The sequence below is a fragment of the Rhinoderma darwinii genome, chromosome 10 (assembly GCF_050947455.1).
Source record: "Rhinoderma darwinii isolate aRhiDar2 chromosome 10, aRhiDar2.hap1, whole genome shotgun sequence".
Classification (NCBI taxonomy): Eukaryota; Metazoa; Chordata; class Amphibia; order Anura; family Rhinodermatidae; genus Rhinoderma; species Rhinoderma darwinii.
Genome location: NC_134696.1, coordinates 2,383,156 through 2,400,128, shown reverse-complemented (window position 1 = coordinate 2,400,128; position 16,973 = coordinate 2,383,156). Strand labels below are relative to the sequence as shown.

At 41.8% G+C, this 16,973-nt stretch overlaps 2 protein-coding genes across 8 annotated transcripts in view; one reads left to right on the top strand and one right to left on the bottom strand.

Annotated features, from left to right (window-relative positions):
* ETS1 (ETS proto-oncogene 1, transcription factor) overlaps positions 1 to 16,973 on the bottom strand; it is a 211,351-nt gene that overhangs the window by 161,652 nt on the left and 32,726 nt on the right. The window contains exon 4 of one of the 6 annotated variants that reach the window (XM_075839148.1): positions 15,732 to 15,887. The exons of the other annotated variants lie outside the window; for them this stretch is intronic. The gene's annotated coding sequence lies outside the window, so the exon portion shown is untranslated. The remainder of the gene's footprint in view (positions 1 to 15,731; positions 15,888 to 16,973) is intronic. 6 annotated transcript variants of the gene reach the window in all.
* Positions 1 to 16,973, top strand: part of FLI1 (Fli-1 proto-oncogene, ETS transcription factor) — a 58,641-nt gene that overhangs the window by 15,243 nt on the left and 26,425 nt on the right. For both annotated transcript variants that reach the window (XM_075839149.1, XM_075839150.1), the window contains exons 2-4: positions 7,406 to 7,617; positions 15,072 to 15,220; positions 15,773 to 15,976. In XM_075839149.1, the coding sequence (XP_075695264.1) occupies positions 7,406 to 7,617; positions 15,072 to 15,220; positions 15,773 to 15,976 (565 nt within the window). The remainder of the gene's footprint in view (positions 1 to 7,405; positions 7,618 to 15,071; positions 15,221 to 15,772; positions 15,977 to 16,973) is intronic.

The following is a 16,973-nucleotide window of genomic DNA, read 5'->3' as shown; positions in this document are numbered from 1 at the left end:
TGTGACATTTTTTAGCCATTGTTGCTCAGATCATAGCTGAACCATTGGACAGGCTTTAGTTGGTTACTACACATGCATTATCTGTACGAGTGTTACTACATGTATTAGTCGTAATGAAAACCAAGATAATACCCACGGAGGGATGATCCAATAGTGATAGTACAGTAAATAACATCAAGGTATAATTACACTGTTTGCCTTAAGTTGATAACACTATGAAAAATCTGTAGTAATGACCAAGTAAAACTTGGTGCATTGATCATATACACAGCTAGAAGAACACGACAGAGTGAAAAAATGATCAACTTCAGCAACAAATGTTGAGATATAAACATATATAAATTTTATTATAAATAGACATAACAGAATAAAAAGATGACCAATAAAAAGATGAGTCACACAATGAGAAAGGCGTCAACCTATGCTAGACCAAGAGAATGAATGAGTATAATCAGCATGGTAATGCATATTTACAGCAGGACACCCACAATGTATATCAAAGCCCAAGGGAAACAGCCAAATCATATACGAAGTACATCAAATAGTTGCTGGATGTGAAGTGGTAATCAAGAAGTACAATACTAAATGAAATAAATACATGGTGAATACTCCAGATACACATCACTGGAGAAACGGAGATGAAATGCTGTAAAAACCAAAGGACTGGATCATATCAACCTGCCAATGTAAAATAGCTAACAAATGTAGGAAGGCACATACCAAAGGTCATGCTCTCACAAAGGAACAACGCCCACACCCGACGCGCGTTTCGGCAAATGCCTTCGTCAGGGGTTCTCTTGGTCTAGCATAGGTTGACGCCTTTCTCATTGTGTGACTCAACTTTTTATTGGTCAACTTTTTATTCTGTTATGTCTATTTATAATAAAATGTATATATTTTTATATCTCAACATGTATTAGTCGTAATAGACGACTTGCGGGGTCATTTACAGGGGATGGGAATCTGATCAACGATCGGGTAGAATACGCATCTTATAATGGAGGAGAGTAAAGCCAAGGCGAATGTCTACGTATGCTGCATGCGTTGAGAAAAGCTCCTGACATATAAAAAAGGCATTTATCACCCTTAGGCCGGATTTACACAAGCGTGTGCCTTTTGCGCGCGCAAAAAACGTGGCGTTTTGCGCGCGCAAAAGGCACTTAACAGCTCCGTGTGTCAGCCGTGTATGATGCGTGGCAGTGTGATTTTCGCGCAGCCGCCATCATTATGACACTCTGTTTGTATGTTTGCAGCACGTGGTGCTTTTCTATTTTCATTCATACTTTTTACTGCTGTTGCGCGAATCACACGCGTCACACGGAAGTGCTTCCGTATGCTGCGGGTGATTTTCAATGGGTGCGTGATGCGCAAACAACGCCCAAATATCGGACACGTCGTGAGTTTTACGCAGCGGACACACACTGCGTGAAACTCACGGACAATCTGCACGGCCCCATAGACTAACATAGGTCCGTGCGAGGCGCGTGAAAATCACTCGCGTTGCACGGACGTATTACACGTTCGTCTAAATAAGCCCTTAGGCTATAATGGTATCCGTTTAATAGATACGCCGTGAACTTTCATAAACCTTTTCATGATGTATTCGTTTATAGGAATACCATTATAGACTATAAAACACAGACGCATCCGTCACCCATAGACTATAATAGTGTCTGTTTAACAAATACGTCATGACACGTCGGCTATACTATTCCAAGTTTTTTCCTATTTTTGCGATATATTGGCACATGCCGACCAGAGTCCAAAAGGACACAATAGAGCCCTATGGACACGTGTCGTGTGTACGTCAAGAGCTTTGCCAACGTCCTAAACAAAAAAAGGGACGTGAACCGGACCTGAGCAGCAGTTGTGGCCTCCTCTCTGGTTATTGCCGTGTCCTGGACTGGACGTTGGATTCTTGTAAACATTTCCACATTTTGGCAGAACCTCAGACATAGAACAATAGCTTAAAGTCCACCGAATAAAGAATATCAGGGACTTATCAGCCACTTTAGACTTAGGGCACTTTTACATCTGAACATATGAATACTCGTTCCCGAATGTTCATATACAGGGCAACAATCAGCCGATGATCAAGCGAACGTTTGTTCATGGGCTGATTGTATCGTTTATGCTGCAATAAATATTATCGTTGTCGGCAGCACATGTGTAAACAGGGAGACGTGCTGCCGACATGATGGAAATGTATGGGGACGATAGATTGTAGTAACCTGTCCCCGTACATTACTGATCATTGCTTCTTGTGAAAGGAACAAATGAGCGCCGATCAACAAGCTGCCTTGTTGATCGGCGCTCGTTTTCATGGCCCATTTGGGACCATGTAATAGGGCCATTAGAGGCCTCACACATCAGTCATGTCTGGTCAACACCAGACCGGCCCGTTCTTATCTAAATTCTATGGATGGGATCACCTCCCTTTTTCATGGACTTTTATCCTGAGCAGAGTAAAGAACTCATTTATTGTTTGCCAAAGTCACCCGGGGATATTACATAATATTATAAATGGGAGGAAAACTACAAGTCCTCATAAAAAAAACAAAAAACTGAGGTTGGGAGAAGGGTCAGAAAGAGAAACATTCCCTTTATTTCAATGTCAATTTTTTTTTCTATGTAAACGATGATGGGGGTTATAATCAATCAGCGGTACACTCAGGTGATCGGGGTCACTTTATTATATATACACTTGCCATTTCCCTTTAGAAAGATCTGATTATCAGGAGTCATGTTTTGTGGTTTTGTCATGTTTTAAATTGTATTTAAAGGGGTGCACCATCACACACTATATCCTAAATAACCTTACAACAGGGGACGTGGCAAAAATCTCCAAAATAAAAGTGATCCTTTTATTCCCACATGCAACGTTTCAGCTCAGTGTTAGCCTTGTGAAATGCTTGAGAAAGGCTCACATGGAGCTGAAATGTCACACGTGGGAATAAAAGTATCACCTTTATTTTGGAGTGCTGCCTGACTCTCCATTGTGTACATACATTACATTACTTATCCTTATACTCCACAGCTGCGGTCACTATTCTGCTGGTGGAGTCACTGTGTACATACATTACTTATCCTGTACTGATCCTGAGTTATATCCTGTTTTATACTCCAGAGCTGCACTCACTATTCTGCTGGTGGAGTCACTGTGTACATACATTACTTATCCTGTACTGATCCTGAGTTATATCCTGTTTTATACTCCAGAGCTGCACTCACTATTCTGCTGGTGGAGTCACTGTGTACATACATTACATTACTTATCCTGTACTGATCCTGAGTTACATCCTGTATTATACTCCACAGCTGCGGTCACTATTCTGCTGGTGGAGTCACTGTGTACATACATTACATTACTTATCCTGTACTGATCCTGAGTTACATCCTGTATTATACTCCAGAGCTGCACTCACTATTCTGCTGGTGGAGTCACTGTGTACATACATTACTTATCCTGTACTGATCCTGAGTTATATCCTGTTTTATACTCCAGAGCTGCACTCACTATTCTGCTGGTGGAGTCACTGTGTACATACATTACATTACTTATCCTGTACTGATCCTGAGTTACATCCTGTATTATACTCCACAGCTGCGGTCACTATTCTGCTGGTGGAGTCACTGTGTACATACATTACATTACTTATCCTGTACTGATCCTGAGTTACATCCTGTATTATACTCCAGAGCTGCACTCACTATTCTGCTGGTGGAGTCACTGTGTACATACATTACATTACTTATCCTGTACTGATCCTGAGTTACATCCTGTATTATACTCCAGAGCTGCACTCACTATTCTGCTGGTGGAGTCACTGTGTACATACATTACATATCCTGTACTGATCCTGAGTTACATCCTGTATTATACTCCAGAGCTGCACTCACTATTCTGCTGGTGGAGTCCCTGTGTACACACATTACATTACTTATCCTGTATTATACTCCAGAGCTGCACTCACTATTCTGCTGGTGGAGTCACTTTGTACATACATTACTTATCCTGTACTGATCCTGAGTTACATCCTGTATTATACTCCACAGCTGCGGTCACTATTCTGCTGGTGGAGTCACTGTGTACATACATTACTTATCCTGTACTGATCCTGAGTTACATCCTGTATTATACTCCAGAGCTGCACTCACTATTCTGCTGGTGGAGTCACTTTGTACATACATTACTTATCCTGTACTGATCCTGAGTTATATCCTGTATTATACTCCAGAGCTGCACTCACTATTCTGCTGGTGTAGTCACTGCGTACGTACGTACGTACGTACGTACGTACGTACGTACGTACGTACGTACGTACGTACGTACATAACATTTCACTGTGTACATACATAACATAACGTCAACTGATGCGGAGTTACATCCTGTATTACACAACAGATATGCAGAGACTATTCTGAAGGCTTCAGAGCTAAAATCTCCTTGTTCAGTGTCTGCACATAGCTTGATCCGGAGATTTGCATTTTGGGAAGTGTTGTCTACTGTGTACCGTCATATGACATAGAAAAGACTAACTGCCCTTTGGATTATTAAATTTGGCCAATTTTGTTAGGGCCGTGTCTGAAGACAAGCTTGCCGACTATTTTTTTTATTAGCAATCATCAGAATAGTGAGTGCAGCTCTGGGGGTATATTACAGGCTGTAAGTCATAATCAGCATGAAATCAAAAGGATCAGTACAAAAGTAATGTCATCTATTTACAAAGTGACAACTGTTAACATATGTCAAAATATAATCCACACAAACCGTGTAGACTATTATTCTTCATATAAAAAGCAGCATATTCCACTGGAGAACATAGCGTAGAGTCACAAAAACAGACAAAAAATGCAATAAATGATGAAATAAAAAAGGGGAGAGAGTCCTGCTACTGAGTGCAATAGTGAGTCACACCATACAGTTATTGGGTAAATTGTATTAAAACCGCAAGTTTTTAGCAAGCATTACACAATACATTCATAGTGGGAGTGAAGAGCTTTGCAACTTCTTGACACAGGATCAAACAGAAGTGACTCTAGAAGAGCAGAATACTGAAGATTTAATAAAAAAACTTTATGTTTTTTTTAGTGTAGCTGGAGATTCTTCTGGTTTAGTAGTTAAAATGTCCTGACAAAAAAAAAATAATTGTGAACTTCTTGTTTGTGATGGTAAGATGTACAGCACGGTCAGGGCACTGGTAAAATGTTATTTTTTTTACATTTATGTTTGTACTTTTCATTAATGAAGTAACAATTTCTATGCAATGATGACAAATAAAACGACTCGTGCAATGCATGTATTTATTCTTCTCTAATTACAGTCCCCTTCTTTTACACCTACCTGAATAGTGTTAACATATTTAAAGGGTAACTAAACTTTCAGAAAACCTCTGACACGTCAGAAGTTTTTTTGAAAGTTTAGTTACACTTTAAATTATTTATTTAGCATTAGGCTGGAGGTTCTTGCCCAGCAACAGACCTTGTGACACCAAGATTAGCAAGACCTCTGAGCTTTGGTGTCAGTGTAACATGGTGGTCAACCTGCTATGGGAACAGATAGAGGTACAGATAATACTGCAACCCCATCTCTTCCTGTAAATTATGTAGTTCTGATAGTATTGCCTCCCCGTCTCTTACTGCAAACTATGTAGGTACAGACAGTACTGCCTCCCCCTTTTAAGGCTATGTTCACACGGGGTATTTTGCCGAGTTTTTTGACGCGGAAACCGCGTCGCAAAACTCGGCAGAAACGGCCCGAGAACGCCTCCCATTGATTTCAATGGGAGGCGTCGGCGTCTTTTTCCCGCGAGCAGTAAAACTGCCTCGCGGGAAAAAGAAGCGACATGCCCTATCTTCGGGCGCTTCCGCCTCTGACCTCCCATTGACTTCAATGGGAGGCAGGAGAAAGCGTACTTCCCGCTGTTTTATGCCCGCGGCGCTCAATGGCCGCGGGCGAAAAACGGCGTGCAGGGAGAGGAATATCTGCCTCAAAGTTCCAAACGGAATTTTGAGGCAGATATTCCTCCCCCAAAATACTCCGTGTGAACATAGCCTTAATGTTGTAGGTACAGACAGTACACCCCCCCCCCCCCTAATGATGTAGATACGGATAGTATTGCCTCCCGGTTTCTCATTCTAAATGTGGTAGGTAAACATAGTACTGTCCGACTGTCTCTCCCTGTATATGATGTAGTTCGGATAGTATTGCCTCCCTGTATCTTACTGCAAACTATGTAGGTACAGATAGTACTGCCTCCCTGTAAATGATGTAGGTACAAATAGTATTTCCTCAGCTGTCTCTCCCTGTAAATGTTGTAGGTACAGATAGTACTGCCTCCGTCTCACCCTGTAAATTTTGTAGGTAGACAGTATTCCCGCCCCGTAAATGTAGGTACGGCTAGTGCTGCCTCCCTGTTTCTCATTGTAAACGTGTTAAAGCCAGTACTGCCTCCCTGTAAATTATGTAGGTACAAATAGTACTGCCTCCCTGTTCCTTCCTGTAAATTATGTAGGTACAGATAGTACTCCCTCCCTGTAAATCATGTAGGTACAGATAGTACTGCCTGCCTGTTTCTCACTGTAAATGTGGTAGGTAAACATAGTACTGCCCCAGTGTCTCTCCCTGTAAATGATGTAGGTACAGATAGTACTGCCTCCCAGTCTCTCCCTGTAAACTACGTAGGTACAGATAGTACTGCCTCCCAGTTCCTTCCTGTAAATGATGTAGGTACACATAGTACTGCCTCCCTGTCTCTCCCTGTAAATCATGTAGGTACAGATAGTACTGCCTGCCTGTTTCTCACTGTAAATGTGGTAGGTAAACATAGTACTGCCCCAGTGTCTCTCCCTGTAAATGATGTAGGTACAGATAGTACTGCCTCCCAGTCTCTCCCTGTAAACTACGTAGGTACAGATATTACTGCCTCCGTTTCTCATTGTAAATGATGTAGGTAAACATATTACTGCCTCACTGTCTCTCCCTGTAAATGAGATAGATAGTACTGCCTCCCTGTTTTCCCATGTAAATTATATATTGACAAATAGTACTGCCTTCCTATTTCTCCCAGGTAAATTATGTAGCCACATAAATAGAACAGGGGATAGTATAGCAACATGTGTCTGTGTACTAGCACAATTATGTACAGGAAGGATGTGGGTGACTGAATTTTGATTCTATCACAAAATTCTAAAGCTCTTTCCATTATACTTGGCATTCTGAGAAATCTGGTAATGACATATTGAGATAAAAGGTTGTAAGCTCTACGGGACAGTATTCTCTCTCCTTTTGTATTCTTCGAAGTACACAACATCCAGAAAGTGTAAAGAGCAACAAAACTTATTTATATCAGACACTTGCTGAAGATCAAGAGTGTATAAACCATCTAAACTCTTTGTGCCACAGGAAGCTCTGGCGGTGGTGAGCGACGACCAGTCCCTCTTTGAATCAACGTATGGAGCAGCATCCCATTTACCGAAGGCAGACATGACGGCCTCTGGAAACCAGGACTATGGTCAGCCCCATAAGATCAACGCGATTCCCCCGCAGCAGGAGTGGATCAACCAGCCAATGCGGGTCAACATTAAAAGGGAATATGAGCACATGAATGGATCCAGGTAACACAAGAGTCTTCAGGCCTCAGTATGAGATGATATACAATGTCCATAAGCGTACAGTACTGGGGGTATATAGTACATCTGGAGTTCATAAATAGTAAATATGGTTTAGAGTAGGAAAGATGATTTAACTTTATATATACAAGAGCGACAATTATCTTAAGAGCAGATTAGTTACTGACACGCCAATACGCTCTTACATTCTATCTTTAGACGTTACTGGCCACCATATTAACATGTCACTCAAAACCCTCCAAAGATTACATTCTACGCATAAAGGAGTTCTTAACACTCATCTACCTGCGCACACAGGTTACACTTTATCAACATCAATGTGGAGACTCCTGAGCCTCGTTTAGATAAAGAAAAAGAAAGAGCAACGATTTGTATTACTGAAAAAGTTATTAACGCAGAAATGATAAATAAAGGAATTAAGTCTGTTCCACATAATAGGAAATGCATTTCCAGAATATATAAATGTGTGAAATCAGCAGACGTTAACCTACGCTTTAAAGGATATACCTCTGAGCAGCGTACAGAACGATACTACATTAGAAGTTAAATCACTTTGTACATACATTACATTACGTATCTTGTACTGATCCTGAGTTATATCCTGTATTATACTCCAGAGCTGCAATCACTACTCTGCTGGTGGAGTCACTGTGTACATACATTACATATCCTGTACTGATCCGGAGTTATATCCTGTATTATAGTCCAGAGCTGCACCCTCTATTCTTCTGGTGGAGTCACTGTGTACATACATTACTTATCCTGTACTGATCCTGAGTTACATCCCGTATTATACTCCGGAGCTGCACTCACTATTCTGCTGGTGGAGTCACTGTGTACATACATGACATTACTTATCCTGTACTGATCCGGAGTTACATCCTGTATTATACTCCAGAGCTGCAATCACTATTCTGCTGGTGGAGTCACTGTGTACATACATTACATATCCTGTACTGATCCGGAGTTATATCCTGTATTATAGTCCAGAGCTGCACCCTCTATTCTTCTGGTGGAGTCACTGTGTACATACATTACATTACTTATCCTGTACTGATCCTGAGTTACATCCCGTATTATACTCCGGAGCTGCACTCACTATTCTGCTGGTGGAGTCACTGTGTACATACATGACATTACTTATCCTGTACTGATCCGGAGTTACATCCTGTATTATACTCCAGAGCTGCACTCACTATTCTGCTGGAGGAGTCACTGTGTACATATATGACATTACTTATCCTGTACTGATCCGGAGTTATATCCTGTATTATAGTCCAGAGCTGCACTCACTATTCTGCTGGTGGAGTCACTGTGTACATACATGACATTACTTATCCTGAGTTATATCCTGTATTATACTCCAGAGCTGCACTCACTATTCTGCTGGAGGAGTCACTGTGTACATACATACCAGCACTGCATTTTTTGAGGGCAAAATTAAATTCCACTTGGTTGTAATTTTGCCCAGCTGTGCAGGGAACTGCAGAAGGTCCCATTCACCTGAATGGGTACGTGTTCCAGTTCGCTGCACAGCAGATGGAGAAGGTGTTCCTGTGCAGGCAAAAACAGTGAACGGGCAGCAGCGCTAAAACAGCACTGCAGTCCCTTTATTTTCAGGACTGTGGAGGTCCTAGAGGTCGGATCCCACCAATCAAAGTAAAGCAATATTCGATCACTTTATAAGATGAGAATACCCTGTAAATGATTGTTTATTTGAAGGGGCTACATAGGCTTAGTAGCCAGCTTGTCTGTCAATCTGTACATGACCAGAATTAATTATAGATTTATTTAGAAGTCCGCACTGATACAATGGCTGTTTGTTCAAGTATGAAAGTGTGGGATATCCGCTCTGCGTGTAATCACAGCTCCACATCATCATCTGCCGGATTTGCAGGATATTTTTATGGTCTCTGTTATTTACTCATTTGTACTTGGCTGCTCTCTTGCTATATGGGGGAAAGTTTTGCTTTGACTGAAGAGCACTTATAAGAACGCTTGGTTTTGTCCATGCTGGTGACTGGCAGCTGCCTTTATTACCGTACCCAGATCTTACCACCAGCTCATTGTCCGCGTGGAGCCGTCAATTCAGCCCAGCTGTGGAATTACTATGGCATTGTTGATCGCTTGGCGACAGGTGATGGCTGAAAGTGCCCATCACACTATAAAGCTTATGGGTTAGATGTGTCACGTAAAACATAATGCACAGGGCCGGAGATAGAACGAGGGTCTTATAATGAACAAAAAGCAGGGTCCATGTACCGGGGATTCTAACAATTTAACATCGCTCTATAAAATGCCAGTATGAGAACATATTGTCAGATTAGCCTCATACAATAGGCCGAGTACTATAAAGGTTTACCATTTCCAGTGAATTCATGGGGTGTTGCATTTTTCTGTATTTCCATATGATCCTAGAAAGGCCAAATGAATGAAGATAAAACGGCTGTGATTTGTCGGGCTCTAGTTTCTGGTTATAATGTGAACACCAGAGGTCCCCAAACTTTTCTAGCTCATGAGTCCCTTTCAAATATGAGAGGTGGTGTTGAGCCATACTGAGTAGTTAAAGGTAAATAGTCTAAAACAGGTACGACCAAGGCTAAAGCCACTAGTGTACAATAGTATCTGCAGCTGCCAACTGCTGGGGAGCCACATGCAGGGAGAGGGAAAGCCGTATGTGACTCCCAAGCCACTGACAGGGGACACCACTTCAGACCAATAGAAATTTGCTTGGTTGAAAAATCAGACATGAAATATTAAGATTCAAGAAAGCCTGGGGGACCAGATTCAGGACCCACCACAGACGGCAGGCGAACCTTGCAGTATATTGGCTCCATGCGCCCCAACTGCTAATTTGATAAGAGTGAGGAGCTTAATCACAGATCATCTCCCTCCTGGCACCTCACTGGTGTGAGCTATGGAAATAGCCAGTACATTGCATGTAATCTAACAGACGCTAAGCAGTGTCGTATTCTGTACGCCGTGAGCCCCTAGCAGCTGCACAGTTGCTCATATGGCTGATCAGGGGCGGACATGCGATGTCAGAATGTGAAGTTCTTGCTTCACAATAAAATCTTAAACCCTCTGTAGAAAGCAGATCTCAAACACACTAAAAATACACGTGGAAAAGTGCACAGTACAAGCCTGTGATTTCCAAACAGAGGCCGTCATTGGTAATAGGCTTGCCAAAATATATTAACTTTAACCACTTCCGTGTACAATGTTATTTTGTAGTTGTGTCTCTGCACACCCCGAGAATGGTTCTTCCATAACCCTGCAGGGAAGTGACAAGAGATCTTTGGTCAGCTGCCTGGAAAAACAGTAGCCAAAAGATGAAAACTTAAATTCAAACACATGTTAGTCAACATCTCCTACCCATTGTGCAGATTTGCAGACTAGCACAGACATTCGGAAAAAATTACAGATGAACTGTTAACCCTCTGGAGAGATGAGAAACACATTACAGAGAGAAATCCGCAGCGCTCTGCAGAACAGCTTAGTGATGATGCTGGTGACGAGAACAACTCCATGCAACAAAACGCAGCTGGAGCCGTTCTGACCCTGGAAAAAACCCCACTAATAATCCGCCAGTGACCCTATAACATGACCATTATTCATACACATTCAGGACAGTGTCCTAGGTAGAAAAGTATTCAACTTGTGGAAAATGAAATGGCCATTGTGCAGCCGGTTGTTCTGCAGATTTTTATAGTTTGCTTTGTAAGTGAACCAAGAAAACGTAATATAAAAAACAAAAACAAACATGAATGTGAGATCCGCAGAAGAACTATTGAAGACAAGAGACTTCTAGGATATAAAAAAATATATATAATAACCTAATACACACGAGAAAAGTTTCAAAATAAATGATTCAATTATTACTGTTCAGCACTGCAATGACATTATTAGAAAGCATATTTCTGTGCCATAGTTGTACACTGAACAAACAAGGAACGCTGAGAGCGCACAGATCTGGGGTATTAGGCTACGATCACCGAGCTGGATTTGCAATATGTAATATGAGTTTTTTGCAGGCAATTTTCTGCCTGGAAAAATCAGCTCCGGTTTTTTTAGAAGTGGTTTTGCACCACACGCGTTTTTTGAGGCGATTTTTCCCCGCGTTTTTTTTTTAGCTATTTCTTCAACAGAAAGATGTAATAACTGCAAGCGTTTTTTTTGTCGAAAAACGCATATAATAAAAAAAAAGTGTTTATTTCCGTCTCTCATTGATTTCAATGTGGTTTTTGAGGCGAAAAACGTCTGAAGATAGGGCATGTCGCTTCTTTTTCCCTCGAGCAGGTTTTTTTTTGCTCACGGTAAAAAACCGCCTCCACCTTCCATTGAAATCAATGGGAGTCAATTCCGTGTGAACAGGGCCTAATATTCCAGATGAATATTGCAAATCTAACACAAATTCTTGCCTGATCCGTGGCAGAAACGAAGCGAGTGTCTAGCAGTTCCGCATGAGGATTAGCCTCATTGTCATCCAATAGGGATATACCTCTGATTTATCATGCGGAATCCGCAGACACATTTTTTTTAAATATTAGATATTATTATTGTAATAATTTATTAAATACATAGCTGGTTGGCAACACCCAAGCTCTGCCTGACAACCGTTATCCCTGCTCCTATATCCTCTTCCCCCTCGGCACACAGCCTATCCGCTTAGCTGGCGTGGCACTGCTATATCACCTTAGTACTGGGCTCCACCAGTAGAATAGTGAGTTCAGCTCTGGAGTATAATACATGATATAACTCAGGATCAGTACAGGATAAGTAATGTATGTACACAGTGACTCCACCAGCAGAATAGTGAGTGCAGCTCTGGAGTATAATACATGATATAACTCAGGATCAGTACAGGATAAGTAATGTATGTACACAGTGACTCCACCAGCAGAATAGTGAGTGCAGCTCTGGGGTATAATACAGGATGTAACTCAGGATCAGTGCAGGATAAGTAATGTAATGTATGTACACAGTGACTCCACCAGCAGAATAGTGAGTGCAGCTCTGGAGTATAATACAGGATGTAACTCAGGATCAGTACAGGATAAGTAATGTAATGTATGTACACAGTGACTCCACCAGCAGAATAGTGAATGCAGCTCTGGAGTATAATACAGTATGTAACTCAGGATCAGTACAGGATAAGTAATGTAATGTATGTACACAGTGACCCCAGCAGCAGAATAGTGAGTGCAGCTCTGGAGTATAATACATGATATAACTCAGGATCAGTACAGGATAAGTAATGTATGTACACAGTGACTCCACCAGCAGAATAGTGAGTGCAGCTCTGGGGTATAATACAGGATGTAACTCAGGATCAGTGCAGGATAAGTAATGTAATGTATGTACACAGTGACTCCACCAGCAGAATAGTGAGTGCAGCTCTGGAGTATAATACATGATATAACTCAGGATCAGTACAGGATAAGTAATGTATGTACACAGTGACTCCACCAGCAGAATAGTGAGTGCAGCTCTGGGGTATAATACAGGATGTAACTCAGGATCAGTGCAGGATAAGTAATGTAATGTATGTACACAGTGACTCCACCAGCAGAATAGTGAATGCAGCTCTGGAGTATAATACAGTATGTAACTCAGGATCAGTACAGGATAAGTAATGTAATGTATGTACACAGTGACTCCACCAGCAGAATAGTGAGTGCAGCTCTGGAGTATAATACAGGATGTAACTCAGGATCAGTACAGGATAAGTAATGTAATGTATGTACACAGTGACTCCACCAGCAGAATAGTGAGTGCAGCTCTGGAGTATAATACATGATATAACTCAGGATCAGTACAGGATAAGTAATGTATGTACACAGTGACTCCACCAGCAGAATAGTGAGTGCAGCTCTGGGGTATAATACAGGATGTAACTCAGGATCAGTGCAGGATAAGTAATGTAATGTATGTACACAGTGACTCCACCAGCAGAATAGTGAGTGCAGCTCTGGAGTATAATACTGGATATAACTCAGGATCAGTACAGGATAAGTAATGTAATGTATGTACACAGTGACTCCACCAGCAGAATAGTGAGTGCAGCTCTGGAGTATAATACATGATATAACTCAGGATCAGTACAGGATAAGTAATGTATGTACACAGTGACTCCACCAGCAGAATAGTGAGTGCAGCTCTGGGGTATAATACAGGATGTAACTCAGGATCAGTGCAGGATAAGTAATGTAATGTATGTACACAGTGACTCCACCAGCAGAATAGTGAATGCAGCTCTGGAGTATAATACAGTATGTAACTCAGGATCAGTACAGGATAAGTAATGTAATGTATGTACACAGTGACTCCACCAGCAGAATAGTGAGTGCAGCTCTGGAGTATAATACAGGATGTAACTCAGGATCAGTACAGGATAAGTAATGTAATGTATGTACACAGTGACTCCACCAGCAGAATAGTGAATGCAGCTCTGGAGTATAATACAGTATGTAACTCAGGATCAGTACAGGATAAGTAATGTAATGTATGTACACAGTGACCCCAGCAGCAGAATAGTGAGTGCAGCTCTGGAGTATAATACATGATATAACTCAGGATCAGTACAGGATAAGTAATGTATGTACACAGTGACTCCACCAGCAGAATAGTGAGTGCAGCTCTGGGGTATAATACAGGATGTAACTCAGGATCAGTGCAGGATAAGTAATGTAATGTATGTACACAGTGACTCCACCAGCAGAATAGTGAGTGCAGCTCTGGAGTATAATACATGATATAACTCAGGATCAGTACAGGATAAGTAATGTATGTACACAGTGACTCCACCAGCAGAATAGTGAGTGCAGCTCTGGGGTATAATACAGGATGTAACTCAGGATCAGTGCAGGATAAGTAATGTAATGTATGTACACAGTGACTCCACCAGCAGAATAGTGAATGCAGCTCTGGAGTATAATACAGTATGTAACTCAGGATCAGTACAGGATAAGTAATGTAATGTATGTACACAGTGACTCCACCAGCAGAATAGTGAGTGCAGCTCTGGAGTATAATACAGGATGTAACTCAGGATCAGTACAGGATAAGTAATGTAATGTATGTACACAGTGACTCCACCAGCAGAATAGTGAGTGCAGCTCTGGAGTATAATACAGTATGTAACTCAGGATCAGTACAGGATAAGTAATGTAATGTATGTACACAGTGACCCCAGCAGCAGAATAGTGAGTGCAGCTCTGGAGTATAATACAGGATGTAACTCAGGATCAGTAAGTAATGCATTTAGAAAGTGACTCAGCTGTTTTGCGGACTTTAGAAGTTGGGCTGGTCTTCATATAACTATACGTCTGCAGCCAGATACTAGCCAGTGTGAAAGACAAACTTATTGTTGCTTGCACAGTCACTGAGCATTATTGTGTTTAAGATCTTATATGGATGGTTTCTTTTCTCCATCTCAGGGAATCTCCTGTCGACTGCAGTGTGAACAAATGCAGCAAACTTATCGGATCTGAGAATAATGGAATGACTTACCACAGCTACATGGATGAAAAGAGCGCTCCTCCACCCAACATGACCACCAACGAGAGGAGAGTCATTGTGCCAGCAGGTAGCTCAGTGTTAGAGGTCACTCCACCAATTTCTCTTCTCTAGTCACCAGATATTATAAGTGACCTGGATACAGTAAAGTAATCCAGTACTAGTATATAAATTAGCAAGAGCCCCTCTCTCTCTCTCTCTCTCTCTCCGGAGGACCGCTGGCATCTATGTATTACACATAGGAACCCACTGATTTAATGGAGGTTGAGTAATACGTTACAATTCTCGCAGTTGTCAGGTAATTCTCCATGAGATAATAGCTGGTTACGGGGGGGGGGGGGGCCACTTTAGAGAGACCCTCGCCATAATCTGGACGCTGGGAGACCTGTCCTGGAAAGTGGTCAAAGTGAGCAAATCTTAATAATTTAGCAGCCAATAACCATCAAAGTATGTTGGGAATATTGGACATGTTTCTCCACCTGCTGCTGAGTTAACCATGAAACCCCCAGTCATATTTATTGTGGTATTATATTTGACACTGAAATTCGTATTTATACTTCGTAATGTTAAGTAATATTTACCTGGAGTCCATCATAAATGTATTTCCACCCTCCCTTCACAGATCCCACCTTGTGGAGTCAGGAACACGTGCGGCAATGGCTAGACTGGGCGATCAAGGAGTATGGACTGATAGACATTGATTCATCCCTTTTTCAGAACATGGACGGCAAGGATCTCTGTAAAATGACAAAGGAGGATTTCCAGCGCAGCACAACTCTCTACAACACAGAGGTCCTACTTTCTCATCTCAACTACCTCAGGGAAAGTAAGTGTTCGCTCCAGCGACAGTCATTTTTTGTGAATTTGTTGCATGTCACATACATCTTGCGCCCTTTATGCCAGTGAAAAACAGATGGCAAATTGACACGTGTTCTAAATATTTCCCATAGTCTACAAGAACTTGTTTATTTATGCTTTATTATATGTCACACCTGAACTCGTCACCTCCAGTAATAGTCTGAACTGCTGGGCTTGTCGTTAGACCGGCTACTGGAGCTGCTCATTGAGATTGAGAGCCTTATAGAAAGAGAATACTGTTATTTTCCACCCCTGTACACTGCTGCTGTTAGGTTTGTTATATTACAAATTATTAAAGCGTATCTAACTTTTCACATGACTTTCTCAGAGTCAGCGGTCATATGTGTGTACATGAGGATTAACGCCATTTCTGGCCATTATATGACTTGTATTCTGCATTTTTAGCAGTTTTCCCCCCTGCAGGCTCGAACTCAAATTCTCAGTGGTCTCCGAGCTAGTGGTCAGAGCCTAACTACTATCATGTCTTCTATACACTGCACACATAGAGAGGAGCATCCTGCTCCTCTCTATCTCTATCCATCACATATATAAAAGCTACATCAGCATGGAGGAGATTAAAGAGCAGTAATGAGAAGTGTAGCTGAGAATCCAGCACTGGGGTGAGATAGAACACTCGATGCACACGACCATAAAAATCATCCGCAATTGGGGACCCATTCACTCCTATTGACCGCGGACACCTTCCCCTATATTTATGGGAAAGTGTCTGGGCCGTAGAAGCGTACCGCAAAAAATAGGACATGTCCTATCTTTTGCTTTTTATTGACCATGCTCCCATACTTTGTATGGGAGCACGGTCCAAAAATGCAGGTGGCTGTCTGCGGCCGTCCGTGCCCGCAATCACGGCCTGTGATTACAGGCACAGCCGTGTGCATAAGGCCTTACTAAAAGCTGCAGCAGCGTCTTGGTCTCTGCCTCTCTCTCCTTTCCTCTCAGACTTATGG